Consider the following 16,138-nt stretch of genomic DNA (forward strand, 5'->3'; position numbering starts at 1 on the left):
ATTTTGTCAAGGGCTGCAATGGAAGATGGTAACAGTACAGTAACTTATTACACAGACACTTGAGTTATGATGTTCTCCAGATGTATTGTTCATGTGAGAATAATAAGTCACAAGATGGATAATTATGCTGGATCTAGTCATGCAGGCCACTTCCAGCCATAAGGATTTGTCCCAAGCAGACTAGGTAGTATGATGGACTGTCTCTGTCTCGTGACTCAAAGCTGGTCTGTGGAAAGCAGGGCAGAAATAAACAATTGCTCAAGGAGCTGAGTTCATTTATTTATAGTTGAGTTCTGATGGTAATGAAATTCACTGGTTTTGTCTCATTTGTGACAGTTAAAGTGCTTGTATATGTGTTCCAGCTTGCCTTTTGCAAGACATTCATTTAACAGATTTTTCACATCCCAACTACTGATGGTGAAAGTTCTGTATATTTTGTATACTACTTAGCTATATCATAAACAGGTATTGTATATACAGTGAGTTGAGTAACTCGATTAATCATCTTGAGAGAATGGAATCTTGACTGAAGCAGAATTCCAGGCCCCTTGTAATCTTGCATACGGGCCCATCCTATTCCTGCAGGACACTTTGAGATGAAATGAATCATTGCTATAATGATTGCACCCAATGTGATGAGAATGAATGAGAAAGCTCTGTGATTCAGTGAGGAAAACACAGGGTTGTTACTGTTAATAAGCCCCTGGATTTTAAGACATGAATGAATGCTTATGTTATTTTGGCTCTACCAATTCTACTGATGTCACCCATAGTCTGTGATTTGATGCAATAAGTTCAAGTCTAGCTTTTGGAGCAAACAAATGTATCTTGAAGATTCTAGTAATGATTCCACACCAAATGTAGTTGCACTTATTGCTATCATGCAGTAAACTTTCTTGTTATCTAAGAATTGTACCTTTTCTACAGATATTCTATGGTGGTATATCCCCTACCCCTTAATCATGAAATTGGCCCTAAACAAATCAAAGATAGTGGAGATAATAAAGTGTGGAGGTGGATGAACACAGCAGGCCAAGCAGCATCTCAGGAGCACAAAAGCTGACGTTTCGGGCCTAGACACTTCATCAGAGAGGGGGATGGGGAGAGGGAACTGGAATAAATAGGGAGAGAGGAGGAGGCGGACTGAAGATGGAGAGAAAACAAGATAGGTGGAGAGGAGAGTATAGGTGGGGAGGTAGGGAGGGGATAAGTCAGTCCAGGGAAGATGGACAGGTCAAGGAGGCAGGATGAGGTGGTAGGTAGGAAATGGAGGTGCGGCTTGAGGTGGGAGGAAGGGAGGGGTAAGACGAAGAACAGGTTAGGGAGGCAGAGACAGGCTGGGCTAGTTTTGGGATGCAGTGGGGGGAGGGGGCGAGCTGGGCTGGTTTTGTGATGCCCAAAGGTTGCAGGAACAGCAACTCATGTTCCGCTTGGGAACCCTGCAGCCCAATGGTATCAATGTGGACTTCACCAGCTTCAAAATCTCCCCTTCCCCCACTGCATTCCAAAACCAGCCCAGTTCTTCCCCTCTCCCCACTGCATCACAAAACCAGCCCAGCCTGTCTCTGCTTCCCTAACCTGTTCTTCTTCTCACCCATCCCTTCCTCCCACCTCAAGCCACACCTCCATTTCCTACCTACCACCTCATCCCGCCTCCTTGACCTGTCCATCTTCCCTGGACTGACCTATCCCCTCCCTACCTCCCCACCTATACTCTCCTCTCCACCTATCTTGTTTTCTCTCCATCATCGGTCCGCCTCCCCCTCTCTCCCTATTTATTTCAGTTCCCCCTCCCCATCCCTCTCCCTGATGAAGGGTCTAGGCCCGAAACGTCAGCTTTTGTGCCCCTGAGATGCTGCTTGGCCTGCTGTGTTCATCCAGCTCCACACTTTGTTATCTTGGATTCTCCAGCATCTGCAGTTCCCATTATCACTGATACAAAGACAGTGGAGGATTGGTGGAAGCAATCTACCTCAAACAACCCTAAAGTGATACCACAAAGTTACAGAAGTGACCACAAGATAACAGGAGTGGTCACCTGGGGAGAAAAACACACTTATATCTTGCCTCCAGTCTTCAGCCAATTGCTGGCCATCCTTGAGTGAACATCTTGTTGTTTCTTCATTTGATGGCTCCGCGTTTGAGTTTGCTGTAGGTTTGTTCCAGTTATTGACAGCTGTTCATGTCAGATTTTGTTGACAGGCATAAATTCCCCAGTTTTATATCTTGAGTCCTAAAGCCCTCCAAGTTCTCTATTTATATAATTGGTTCCACAATGGTTTGGTTTGGAGAAGTTGATCAAAAGCATTTCTTTTGATACAACGTACCTGAGCTCACTAATCTATGGAACACAGTGAGAAAACCCTTCAGCCTATCAATGTACTGCAAATTAGTCGAACATTCTATTGAAACCTTCAGAAAATGTTTGGGAAGAAATTTTAGCTCTTCATGCTCAGCAGAAATTGAGAGGTTGGCAGTGGAGAGGATAGTAGGTAACATGACATGGGTAAATTGCCTGATCTGACCTTGATCTGTTGCAGTTTTACTATATCCAGCTTTTCAGGCTCATGAGAAGACCATCAGAGTCAGGTGGAATTTTTATTATGTCAGTGGGACCCCAAAGCATGCTGAATTAGAAAGTCAACAAAGTAATCTCCAGTCATATCACTGACTTACACAGTGCTGTTCCAAATCACACAGAATAAACTAGATAATCACTGACTGGACTTCCATATTTCTCCACTTTACTCCTCCTCTCCTCGTTGTTCTTCCTGGTTCCCATTCTTCCCATGGATCTGCCAGTTGCTCCTGAGGCCTCCCATTTTTTTCCACCAGTTCTGCCTTCCTGCTGAGGATGAGCCGACTGTGGACTTGGTGGCTTTTCTGTCTGGGAATTGTAATTGGCACCTGAGTATTTAATCTTTTTCAATCCTGTCCCCTGACCAGCTTCCTCCCTCAGTTTGCCTCCAACTGTTCTGAAGACACTGATCCTTGGTTGGCCTACAGACCTCCCTTGCCTCATTTTATTTTGTTGATCAGTCTTAGGTAGCAACTGATGAGTAGGCAGTTTTATCATGGCAGTTGGTTTGAGGCCATGGTAGTGCTGGTGATGGGAGAAGACGTACAGTCCATCCATTGCTCCAGTACTTTGGTCTGTCATAAGCTAGCTAATGAAGATTCCAGAGCAAAGCCTGTCCAACTTCAGAACACATTTATCTGTACACATTCATGCTGAGTGAGATCAGTAATATATTACGGCTCAGGAATGGGTTAGGAAAGCTCAGTAACATTGCAGGTGGTGCATTTATAAGAATATAAGCAATAAGAAAATTGTTTCATTAGTTGACCTATTGAATTCTTCTTGTCACAGCTGATTGTGACGTGACCTGTGTGATTTGCACTACCATTAGTTGCCTGTCAGTATCAAAGTTCTTGAAACTCCACTGACAGAAAGGATATCATAGTTCCTGGCAGCATGAACAGAAAGATCCTGTTGCCTTATTCCTTTTGTATTTGCTGCTTTGATTCAAAACTCATTTCAAATGTCCAATTGCATTGTCATTACAAGGGATATCTAGTAAATCATAAGATTTAAACAATATTCAACTTACCATGTATAAAATATACAAACTATAACAGAACTATAATTCAGAAATTAAAATTAGATCTGATAAATCAGAACGTTTGGCAATTTTCTGTAAGCCAATATTTTGCCAATAATGGGGTTCAGTTGAATAGTGTGACTTAAAGGAGCTTCTGTGACTCACTAAAAAGTCTAGTGATTTGATCTAAATTTCTCAAGGTGAAAGAGTAACACTTTGGAAATTAGGGTCATAGAGTCATACAGCATGGAAACAGACCCTTCTGTCCAACCAGTCCAAGTTGAACATAATCCCAAACTAAACTAATCCCACCTGCCTGCTCCTGGCCCACATCCCTTCAAACTTTTCCTATTCATGTATCCATCCAAATAACTTTTAAACATTGTAAATGTACCCGCATTGACCACTTCCTCAGGAAGTTCATTCCACATGAAAACTACCCTCTGTGTAAAAAAAACTTGCTTCTTGTGTCTTTTTTAATCTCTCCCCTCTCACCTTAAAAATGTGCCCCCTAGTCTTGAAATTGCCCATCTTAGAGAAAAGACAACTACCATCTACCTCTATCTGTACTTCTCATTATTTTATAAACTTCTAGCAGATCACCTGTCACCTCCCTACCCACCAATGAGAAAAGTGCCAGCCTATCCAGCTTTCCTTTATAACTCAAACCTTCTATAGCTAGCAACATCCTGGTAAATCTCTTCTGAACCCTGTCCAGCTTGATAATATTCTTCCTACGAGACAAAAAACTGCAGATGCTGGAATCCAAAGTAGACAAACAGGAGGCTCAAATAACACAGGCCAGGCAGCATCTGGAGGAAAGGAGCAGTCAACGTTTTGGGTATTACGCTTTTTCAATATTTTTCCTATAACTAGGTGACCAGAACTGGACACACAAAGTATTCTAGAAGAGGCCTCACCTATATCCTGTATAACCTCAACATAACGTCCCAACTCCTATACTCAAAGGACTGAACAATGAAGGCAAGCATGCCAAATGCCTTTATTAACCATCCTATCTATATGTGGCACAAACTTTAAAGAATAATGCACCTGCAACCCTAGGTCCCCCTGTTCTACAGCATTACCCAAGACCCTACCATTAATTGTATCAGCCCTGCCTTTGTTTGTTGTACTAAAGTGTAATACCTTGCATTAATCCAAATTGACCTGCCATTTTTCAGCCCATTGACCCATTTGATCAAGATCCCTTTGTAATCTTAGAAAAGCTTCACTGCTGAGAATGCCACCAACTTGAAATGTCATAACATGCAAGGCTTTGGGCCAAGAAAAGTAGGACCAGTGTAGGTCATAGTATATTTTGGCGGATTCTGGTTTGATGGACCAACGGGCCTCTTCTCTATTCTATGGAAGGGAGAATGAAAGAACAGTAATTGGAAATTACAGAACACTCTAATACAAAGGGATTTGGCAATTTGTGTATGAAGTACAGAAAACTACCATATAGGTACAACAGGTAATCAGAGAAGTTAATGGAATGTTGGCTTTTATTTCAAGGGGAGGTTGGAGCATTTCTTTATTCATTCATGGGATAAGGGCATCGCTGGCTAGGCAGCATTTACTGCCCGTCCCTAATTGCCCAGAAGGCTGTTGCGGTAATAGTAGGAATGTTTTACTGTGACTGTTCAAGATGCTGGTGACGCCACATCTGGAGTACTGTGAGCAACTTTGGTCCCCTTTTTAAAGAAAAGTTATTATTTCATTGGAGGCTGTTCAGAGAAGGTTCATTAGGATGATCCCTGGTGTGGAGGGATTGTCTTAAGAGCAAGGGTTAAAACTGTTGGGCCTGTACTCATTGGAGTTTAGAAGAATGAGAGGTGATCTCATTGAAACAAATAGGATTCTGAAGAAATGTGACAGGGTAAACTCTAAGAGGACATTACCTCTCGTGGAAGAGCCTAGGACCCGGAGTCTCAGAATAAAGAGGCACTATTTTAAGGCTGAGATGAAGATGCATTCATTCCCTCAGAAGGTTGTGAGTCTTTGGAAAGCCTTGCCACAGAGAGCTAAGTGTGTTTAAGGCTGAGCTACATAGATTTTTAATCAGTAAGGGGAATCAAGGGCTATGAAGAAAGGGCAGGAAAGTGGATATGAGGAGTGTCAGATCAGCCATGAACCTGTTGAATGGAGGAGCTGGTTCAAGGGTCTGAAGCCTAATCATGCTCCTATTTCTTACGGTCTTATGGTATCAGATCCCTGGAGTAGGACTTGAATTCACAACAATCTGACACTAAGGTGAAATTGCTACCATTAAACCAAAACTGACACCATTAAACTGAACTGAAATAAAGTTGGCTCAGCAGCCGTGATACAGATTTAATACAGATTCTCAATGTTGACCTTCTTCAAAAATACATATACTAAATGAATTGTTGACTCATTAATAATTATCTATCAAATAATTTAACCCTAAGGTACATTGCAATAATTATTTATCCTTTGAGATATGCCTGTAACCTTCTTGTCTCATTTTTTTTTCTTGTTTTGCAGCCCCACACCCACTTTTCCCATCCTTTCACCCGCCTGTTCCAATTGATGCCAGACACCATGAGGGGCGCTACCATTATGACCCATCACCTCTTGCCCCAGTGCACATGTGAGTATGACCCATCAATGCCTCGAATGACACTTATTAAGCCAAATTTAAGTGATGTTTTTGTGACTAATTATTTTTCTCAGACCGCACTTATGTTTGAAATGCAAATGTCATCACAGGCACCCACCTGAAATCAAATTATCATGAGGTGTTAGGGTTCACTTCAGCTGTATTTTGTCTTTAAACAACAGCCTGGATCTTACCATTAAAAATAATGGTGATCTCATATCAACATTTACCACTATTAAGGAATAAATCAGATAGCGCTTCTTGTGACCACATACATATGAAATAATGAAAAGCAGAAAGTTACCATTAAGGTTACTTGGCTCCTCCAGAAACTTTGCACTAACATTATCTTGCCAAAAGATTCAGCATTCACATATGCAAAATAGTGTGGCATTGTGTTTCTTACCCACCAGGTACTAACTCAACTGCCAGAAAGATTAGAGCCTGTTCACTCAAGTGTAAGTGAATTTTTAACTGTGTGGTAAATGTTAATTGTTAGCCAGAACGGTTCTGGAAATGAACGTTTTCTTTGGAATGTGTAAAGTTTTAATTCCTTCAGATTTTAGTTGTGATAATTTTTTAAAACTGCATTAAAACTTTCTTTTCTTTCAATGTCTCTCACACCTGTCTTAGTTCTGCACATGATTTAGCATTGGGTTAAATGTTCTCACTAACACTTTCTGTTTTGGTTTCTGAAAGCCTGATTTTAGCTTTTAAGTAGGAGCAAATTACTGCAGACGCTGAAATCTGCACTGAAAACAACAAACGCTGGAGATCACCAGCAAGTCAGATAGCATCTCCGTGGAGAACAAGTTAACATTTTGAACCTAGATGACTCTTCGGAGCTGAAGCATTTGTTGTTTTTCGTTTAGCTTTGAAGTAATCGGGTTTCCATGGTTAAAATCAGACTCTGCATGTTTCAGTGAGGCTTTTTCAACCTTGTTGAGGAAGGCCACTGTTGCTTGCTATGTTCACACTTGTCCTAGATCCCTGGAAGATACCACTACACTAAAATGGATTTCTATTAACTGCCCATTACTGTGCACCGGCCCATTTGAGCCTGCCGGCAAGTTTAAGACTGGCACCACTGACCACAACATCCAGGCTATAGTTTTTGTTCAAATAGTGAACACTGATAACTTTTGTTGTTGGAATTAGCTGACTGGAATCTTGGCCCAAATAACAGTTGGCACTTGAATTAACATTGGCTGTGATCCACAAGGTGGATTTCAGTACTCCTTTTACCCTTCAGTCAGTTCGTGGTTGATCTACCTCAGTATCATTTACCCATTTTTCTCCATTTCTCTTTATCGTCCTGTCCGAGAAAAATTTAACACCCAGTCTGAGAAAGTTTTAAATTCCCCAGCCTTTTGAAGTGAAGATTTCCAGGTTTTCACTTTTTTTTGTGGGGAAGAAGGGGCCGAGCTTCAAATTTGAGATCTTATCCCAAGTTCTGGATTCCCCATCTTGTGGGATTCCATGCAAAGGTACTAGCTGAAAGTAAACCTTGCTTACACTATGACAATTGTGAAAAGCAAAATAAGTGGATGAAACTGACTTATCCTGTTTTTGTATATAACTTTTCACAAGGAATGTATATTAAGCTGTTACATAACCCCATATGCTGGCATGAGCATGAACAGGGCCAAAGCTGAAGAGAGGCTGGTGGATTCCAACTCACTACGATCTAAAGATCAACCAATTCAGGACATTTACATACCATAATGCATCAAAAAATGTCAAGGAACAGTGGAGCTTGGTTGTCACTGCCACATTCCGAAAAGCTGAACAATGGCAATTATTAGCTGGTTTTCAGCCCTCGATAACATCCTGCATTGCACACTATTGTGCCCATGAAGCATGCATGGCCTGCAAGTTGTCTTTGAGAGTAGTGAGTCTATTGACCCATTAGTATAAATCGTTTCAGAGATAATAGGAACTGCAGATGCTGGAGAATCCGAGATAACAAGGTGTGGAGCTGGATGAACACAGCAGGCCAAGCAGCATCTCAGGAGCACAAAAGCTGACGTTTCGGGCCTAGACCCTTCATCAGAAATGGGGGAGGGGAAGAGGGTTCTGAAATAAATAGGGAGAGAGGGGGAGGCGGACCGAAGATTGATAGAGGAGAAGATAGGTGGAGAGGAGACTGACAAGCTAAAGAGGCATGGATGGAGCCAATAAAGGTAGGTGGGGAGGTAGGGAGGTGATAGGCCAGTCCAGGGAGGACGGACAGGTCAAGAGGGCGGGATGAGGTTAGTAGGTAGGAATTGGGGGGGGGGTGCGGCTTGAGGTGAGAGGAGGGGATAGGTGAGAGCAAGAACAGGTTAAGGAGGCGGGGACGAGTGGGGCTGGTTTTGGGATGCAGTGGGGGGGAGGGGAGATTTTGAAGCTTGTGAAGTCCACATTGATACCGCTGGGCTGCAGGGTTCCCAAGCAAAATAACAAATCGTTAGCAGCTAACACTGACATACCTGGTGTTATTTCCATGTCAAAGGACTTAATGTACTGCAGTGGGAGCTCAGAGTCATTGTCTAGTCATTATCATTCAGCAAAGGTGTTAAAGCCAACTTGGAAAATCTGATAAAAGTGCAAAAGTTTTATTTTTAAAACAATGAGCAGGGAACTGTGGAGTCTCCAGTTCTACCATTTGGTCCTGATGCAAAAAAAGCAAAGTGGACTCAAGAGATGTAATAGAGTGCCTTTTATTCTTGTCACCTTTTACAATATTTTAGTAAAAGGGGCATGTTTAGAACCTTAAAGTCTTCAGGTGGAAGTTGCAGTCTTTTGTCTTCTGTGTAATGCACTTTATCGGCATAGTTCAGTTGATAGCTTGAGTAAGAAGGGTGACTTCTAAGGAACGCTTCAAGGCATCTCAGTTTTCACTTCAGTACAATTGCCAAAGTGCACCGAATTGATGAGGGAACTGTCCATCAGTTGAGGCATTAAACAGAACCACCTGGTCTGTTTAAGTAGGCTTAAAAGATCCCACAACAGAGATGAGAAATGTCCACACTTTGGCAGAATTCCGACATTGAGATAATTGAATTACACCATTTAATTTTTTTTGTTCCTGACCTGATTTAATTGTAATATATCACACCTGTGAGCACAATGACGGATAGGAACGATTTTGCTGTAGATTCTGGCGGATGGGCATGTCTGTGTGCAGCACACCTGTCCCTGCTCACCTGTATAAAGCGATGGACTTTGTTGGACATAGTACCAGGGTGTGAGCTGCTGTGTGAGGAGGGAGGGTGCTAATACACTCTGTGAATGTCACAAAGTAAGGTACAGTTCCAAGATTGCATGTAGGGGGCTGGGTAAACAGGACATCCCTGAGCATGACTGCTGACTGTGTGGAAGTCAGGCGGCTGACAGCCAACATTCACACAACACTGTTCACAAACACTGTGCAGAGATGCAACAGTGCTGCTTTTATTTAAATTCTAATTATCCCTGATAATAACTCTTGTGTTCTGAAAGAACCGTGAATTCTGTAAATCAGAAACAAAAACTGAAACTGCTTGAAAGGCTCAGAAGGTTTGGCGGCATCTGTGAAGTGAAATCAGACTTAACGTTTTGGGTCTGGTTCCGAGGAAGGATCACCGGACCAGAAACGTTAACTCTGATTTCTCTCTACAAATGCTGCCAGGCTTTTCCAGCTGTTTCTATTTTTGCACTTGTGCTCTGGTTCAGTATTGCCCTGGGGAATTTTTTTCTCTGTCTCCCCAGTAATCTTACTGATGTCATTGTTGTATAAGGTAATGGTCCTGAAAGAGTTAAAAGTTTCTGCTATACTGAACTCTGCCAAGTTGGATAATGCCATACAATTGATGGAGGGAGAGTAGTGGAATCTAGCATGGTTTTCTCATCAAAATATATGTACCTTCTCCATCGTTTGTTAGTAATCATTACTTTGCCTAAAGTTAACATAACCTGGAAATGGTTGCTTAAATATAAAAAGCTAAAAGCTGTTATGCAAGACAAGAGAACTTTCTACAGAGATCTCTTTGTGGTCCATCCTCCACCATAGGCTACTGAACAGTCCCTTTGGTTGGCAAAAAAGGAGGATTGGTTGCTGTCCTACCCAAGCCAGAAGCCATTAGTGTTTAGTACCCAGTTATCATATCATGTTATAACAGTTATGACCAATGTTCCTCACTCAAAATATCAGCAAAATCAGGTTATTGCCGAAAAGCAAGACATGCCATTGAAGCTTTTTGTCTTGCACTCATCAGTTCATTTGCAAGAATGCCAAATTTTAAGGATGTACGTTCTTACACAGGGACCTATTCTCTGCAATCAGAAAGAACATGTCCAGACATGCACCTTTTTTGAATTAAACAAAAGCATGGGGAAACAGTTTTCCCTGGTACATTCTCCATAGTAACCATCTAAAGCAATTGGAGTTAACTTGTCAACCAAACATTACCCTTGACTCATGCTGCATAAATTATTAAAAACCAAAAGAACTGCGGATACTGTAAATCGGGAACAAAAACAAAGTTGCTGGAAAAGCACAGGAGGCCTGGCAGCATCTGTGAAGGAAAAAACAAAGTTCTGAGGAAGGGTCACCAGACCGGAACCATGAGCTCTGTTTTCTCCCTCACAGATACTGCCAGACCTGCTGAGCTTTTCCAGCAACTTTGTTTTTCTTCACTTTGCAATTTGCCATTCTTACACCTTTCCTGATGACTGTGAGGTGAAAAACTTTAAAAGTTTTTGTCAGAAACTCTAAAGTTCTGCAAAAGCAGATTGACAGTTCATTTATCTCAAAATTGTCTATAGAACCCTGCTGTGTGTAAAATGTTTTCAGTGTTTATCTTTTTCTGCAACAGCTGTTGTACAATGGAATCCAGCTTTAAGGAATTAAACAGTTACTTATGGCTCGGAGCACTTGGTGTATCTAAAATGAAAACAGGAAAACTTATTCATTTCAAGAAATATTTAATTGAATGCTTTACAGATGCTTAAGAATGCTAAAGCAAGCATACTGCCCTGAACTTTACATATCTGTTCTCACTTTCGTTGCATGATTTCAGATGGAACAGGACTGGTCCCTGGTGCATTGGTTGCATTTTAATTATATAATTACTGGCAGAAGTTCAGCCTAATTCCTGCTGGTGATGAGGGCTTGTACATGTTCAGAAAGAATTAGACCTTATGACCATTGGTTTGAAGTTGCTCAGCAAGAGTAGAGGATGCTCATCAAGCAACCTCTGCTGTTTGGGTCAGTCACTTCAGGATGGCTGTCACACCTGGTATGACTTCTGTTTTAGTAAAAATAATGACAATTAAAATATCAACCAATAAATCCTCTGCAAGTGTATTTGCATTAAAGTAATTCCTTATGACCATGTCCCTAATGGAAAAAGTAAACTGCTGTAGGTCAGCTAAATGACAGTGTCAATATTGAGCAGTTTTACAGCTGGTTCTGATCAGAGTAAGGTTTTTGCTTCCATAATGTTGCTTAACCGCTTTTTTTGGTATGTTTGTTGTGGTTGAGGCTCCAAATTCAGTGGCATTTTGGGTGCACGTGCTGATATATATTATTTCCCTATCTCTAGCTTAAACAATGGCTATGTTTAAAATTGTTCACTGCCCTTTGCCCTCTCTGCATGTGTCATCTTCGATATTCCCACAACTATCTGAAACATCTGCCTAAACTGTTCTGGCTCGGAACCTTTCTTTCCTCCTTTAGCATACTTCTAACCTCTTTGATCATCAGCCCTATATATCTTTACATGCCTTGTTAATTTTATAATGCTCCTGTGCGGCAACTTGGAATGTTTTCTTATCTTAAAGATCCACAAGTTGTGATTGCTTGGAATCAATTAATTAAGTATCACTGTTTTTAGGATCTCAGACGGAAGGGGTTTGATGACTTTATATGAAGGGCTTGGTGGATAACATGACACTTTGGAATGGGTTATAATCTTTAAGCAAATGACTACTGGTCCTTACCAACAGCCACTGTTCTAATATTGAAGGAGCCATTGCAATTTGACGGCAGTTCACAAGCTGCAAAAACAAAGTGGTCATTCCTGATGTAGTTCTATGGTTTTGGTCCTTCCAGACGTTGCTGAGCAGAGACTCTGGCTGGAATTGCAGGCAGATCCTGGGAGAGGGGAGTAGTGGTACACAAAGCGAAAATGCTGTCTTTTTATGCAGTCTGTCATGTGTACTTCTGGTGTTCGTCTTTTTACTTGACGGATGTTGTATTTTCATCTGGTGTTATGTCTTATTCACCTTTATCCTCGAATGGTAAGTAAATTTGACCGAGTCATTAAATTATGGGCCAATTAATTTGAAGTCAGTTAAATTCTAACTCACAATTGTTTTAAGACTAAGTTGTCCATTTCTCAAACTTTGGGAAAACAAAAGTCTTAAGTCCGCATTTTCATATTTGCAGAATCACAGAGCCATAAAAGAACCTATAGTTAGGTCTGTGAATTTGATGCTTTTGTTAGATGTTCTTTAAATTAGACAAATTACTACCAAGTGCAAAATGTTAAAATTGTATTGTTCATGTTAGGAACAGGCAACATTGGAGCTAATGATAAAAGTGGAGGAGCTGCTGAGTTCTGTGAAAGACAATCAGATGAGAGAGATTTTACTGGGACCAAATTATGTTTGATATTTGTCATCATTATAGTTGATGTTGTTCTGTAAAGTCACAGTCTCTCCTTAAGCACCACTATTGCCCATAATGAAAATTTTATGCTGCATTTCCACAGACTCCGCTGTCTGCATAAACAAGCACCAGGTGATTGATGGGGGTGTCATCTTAACAAAATAACAAATGTAGTACAGCAGTAGGCGTAAAAGAAGATAATAGATAAGTGAATGAGAGTGCAGGAGATAGGAAATACAAGTTACAAGTCGAGGAGATAAATTTGCTATAACTAGACTTTAATAACTTGTACCGTATAATAGGTCAATGCTTAAAAATATTTTAATACGCATAAATTTAACCATTTCATGATTAACTGCATCCTTAATACACTGGGGTTTTTAGCTGAAGAATTGATCTGATTTAATTTGCTTAAAATTGATTAACAATTTAACAATGTGCCATTGAGCCAACTTCTATAAATATGGAACTGCACTGAGTATTTTACATCTAAGCATGCTTATAACAATGAAATAAGCAGTGAAATACAGTAATGGCCCTCCATTGTTAGAGGATCAATTGACGTGCTGTTTTTCTATTGTCACACTCTTCCGTCAGAAATTGTGTAAAGTAGCAGAAGGTGATGAAGGCTGACTAATGGTCTAAGTCCATGGTTGTAAACAGCTTTATCTATGGTAAGATAATAAAATGTGAGGCTGGATGAACACAGCAGGCCAAGCAGCATCTCAGGAGCACAAAAGCTGACGTTTCGGGCCTAGACCCTTCATCAGAGAGGGGGATGGGGGGAGGGAACTGGAATAAATAGGGAGAGAGGGGGAGGCGGACCGAAGATGGAGAGTAAAGAAGATAGGTGGAGAGGGTGTAGGTGGGGAGGTAGGGAGGGGATAGGTCAGTCCAGGGAAGACGGACAGGTCAAGGAGGTGGGATGAGGTTAGTAGGTAGCTGGGGGTGCGGCTTGGGGTGGGAGGAAGGGATGGGTGAGAGGAAGAACCGGTTCGGGAGGCAGAGACAGGTTGGACTGGTTTTGGGATGCAGTGGGTGGGGGGGAAGAGCTGGGCTGGTTGTGTGGTGCAGTGGGGGGAGGCTGCATCCCAAAACCAGTCCAACCTGTCTCTGCCTCCCGAACCGGTTCTTCCTCTCACCCATCCCTTCCTCCCACCCCAAGCCGCACCCCCAGCTACCTACTAACCTCATCCCACCTCCTTGACCTGTCCGTCTTCCCTGGACTGACCTATCCCCTCCCTACCTCCCCACCTACACCCTCTCCACCTATCTTCTTTACTCTCCATCTTCGGTCCGCCTCCCCCTCTCTCCCTATTTATTCCAGTTCCCTCCCCCCATCCCCCTCTCTGATGAAGGGTCTAGGCCCGAAACGTCAGCTTTTGTGCTCCTGAGATGCTGCTTGGCCTGCTGTGTTCATCCAGCCTCACATTTTATTATCTTGGAATCTCCAGCATCTGCAGTTCCCATTATCTCTTATCTATGGTAATGTTGTGGGTCTAGTAATTCAGAGGCCTGGACAAATGCTGTGGAAATGTATTCAAATCCAACCACATCAGGTTTTATCAGGTAGGAGAATCTTAGTTAGGAGCAAAATACTGCAGATGCTGGAATTTGTACTGAAAACAACAAATGCTGGAGATCACAACAGGTCAGGCAGCATCGATGGAGAGAGTCTGATGAGTCATCTGGACTCAAAATGTTAACTTGCTCTCTGTCCACGGTTGCTGCCTGACCTTCTGTGATCGCCAGCATTTGTTGTTTTCAGGAGCATCTTATGAGCTCCCACAAATCATACATTGAGTGGGGATCACCCCATTCATTGAGGCAAGTTCTCCACTAAGAATCAACCCGGTGTATTCAGAGTTAGAATGCTTTGCTTGGCAGGACTGTCTACAGTGAGTTTCAACCCACATTCTGACTGTTCACTCCTGATGCTATAGTTCCACTGGCCGTTGCTTCAACTGCATAGTCCCTTAGCTGTGGTGTTCCCTCCATAAACCTCTCTGCCTTTCGATATTTCTTGCTCCTTTTAAGATGCTCTTTGAAACCTGTCTCTTTGACCAAGCTTTTGGTCATCTTTCCTAATATTACCTTTATGACTTAGTGTCAAATCCTGCTTTAACGTCTTCATACAAATGTTTGATTAAATTGGAGATGCTAAATAAAAACACTTTGTGGTTTTCATGGGACTATCACCAAGCAAAGATCTGCTATCAGTTGACACCTTGATTAAAACACAGGTGTGTACAAGCTGCATGATAACATTTTTATTTATGTAGTGCATTTCATGTGGATATTGTTGTACAGCACTTCACACGTGTGTGATCGGATAATAATTTAGGGGAGGTGAATGGTAATGCTGTGGGTCTAGTAATTGAGAGGCCTGGACAAATGCTCTGGAAATGTATTCAAATCCAACCACATCAACTAGGAGATTGTAAGTTTAATTAATAAACCAAATGCTAGTTTTGTTAGTAATGGTCATGAAGCTACTAGCTTATGACAAAAACTCATCTGCCTCGCTAATGTTGTATCGGAGATAATAGGAACTGCAGATGCTGGACAATCCAAGATAACAAGGTGTAGAGCTGGATGAACACAGCAGGCAAAGCAGCATCTTAGGAGCAGGAAAGCTGATGCTTCGGGAACAGACCCTTCGTCCGAAACGTCAGCTTTCCTGCACCTGAGATGCTGCTTGGCCTGTTGTTTTCATCCAGCTCTACACCTTATTGCCTCACGAATGTACTTTATGAAAAGAAACCTGCCATCTATTGGCTTGGCCTTCATGTGATTCTAGATCCACATTGTGTTGACTCTTTATTGCCTTCTGAAATGGTTGAGCAAGGCACTCAGTTGTATCAAGACAAAAGAAAAAAGTACCAATGGTGTATATCTACACTTTATGAACTCCAGTGTCACAATAACATGGCTCAGCATCATCTTCTGAAGTACCAACGGAGGTGAACAATAAGTGCTGGCCTTGCTATTGATGCTCACATCTTTATTGTAGATGTATGTTTTAAGGAAGAGACAGAAGTGAAGTGACCAGGAAAAGTTTTGGGATGGACTTGCAGAGTTTAGGGCCTTGGTGGCTGAAGACAACTTGTTGATAGTGGTCAAAGGAAGTAGAGGCTGGTCAAGAATCCAGAATTAGAAGGCAGAGTTATGGAATGGCTGGAGGAAGTCAAAGTGATGAAACATAGTGAGGCTATGAAGGAATTTAAGCAGTAGACAGTGAGGATAATAATTTTAAATTTGAGATGTAGATGTACC

At 41.8% G+C, this 16,138-nt stretch overlaps 1 protein-coding gene across 4 annotated transcripts in view; it reads left to right on the forward strand.

Moving 5' to 3' along the window:
* LOC125451846 (transcriptional activator GLI3-like) overlaps positions 1-16,138 on the forward strand; it is a 390,661-nt gene that overhangs the window by 227,405 nt on the left and 147,118 nt on the right. For all 4 annotated transcript variants that reach the window (XM_048529496.2, XM_048529497.2, XM_059645818.1 and 1 more), the window contains one exon: positions 6,114-6,219. In XM_048529496.2, the coding sequence (XP_048385453.2) occupies positions 6,114-6,219 (106 nt within the window). The remainder of the gene's footprint in view (positions 1-6,113; positions 6,220-16,138) is intronic.

This window comes from Stegostoma tigrinum, chromosome 5 (genome assembly GCF_030684315.1).
Source record: "Stegostoma tigrinum isolate sSteTig4 chromosome 5, sSteTig4.hap1, whole genome shotgun sequence".
Lineage (NCBI taxonomy): Eukaryota > Metazoa > Chordata > Chondrichthyes > Orectolobiformes > Stegostomatidae > Stegostoma > Stegostoma tigrinum.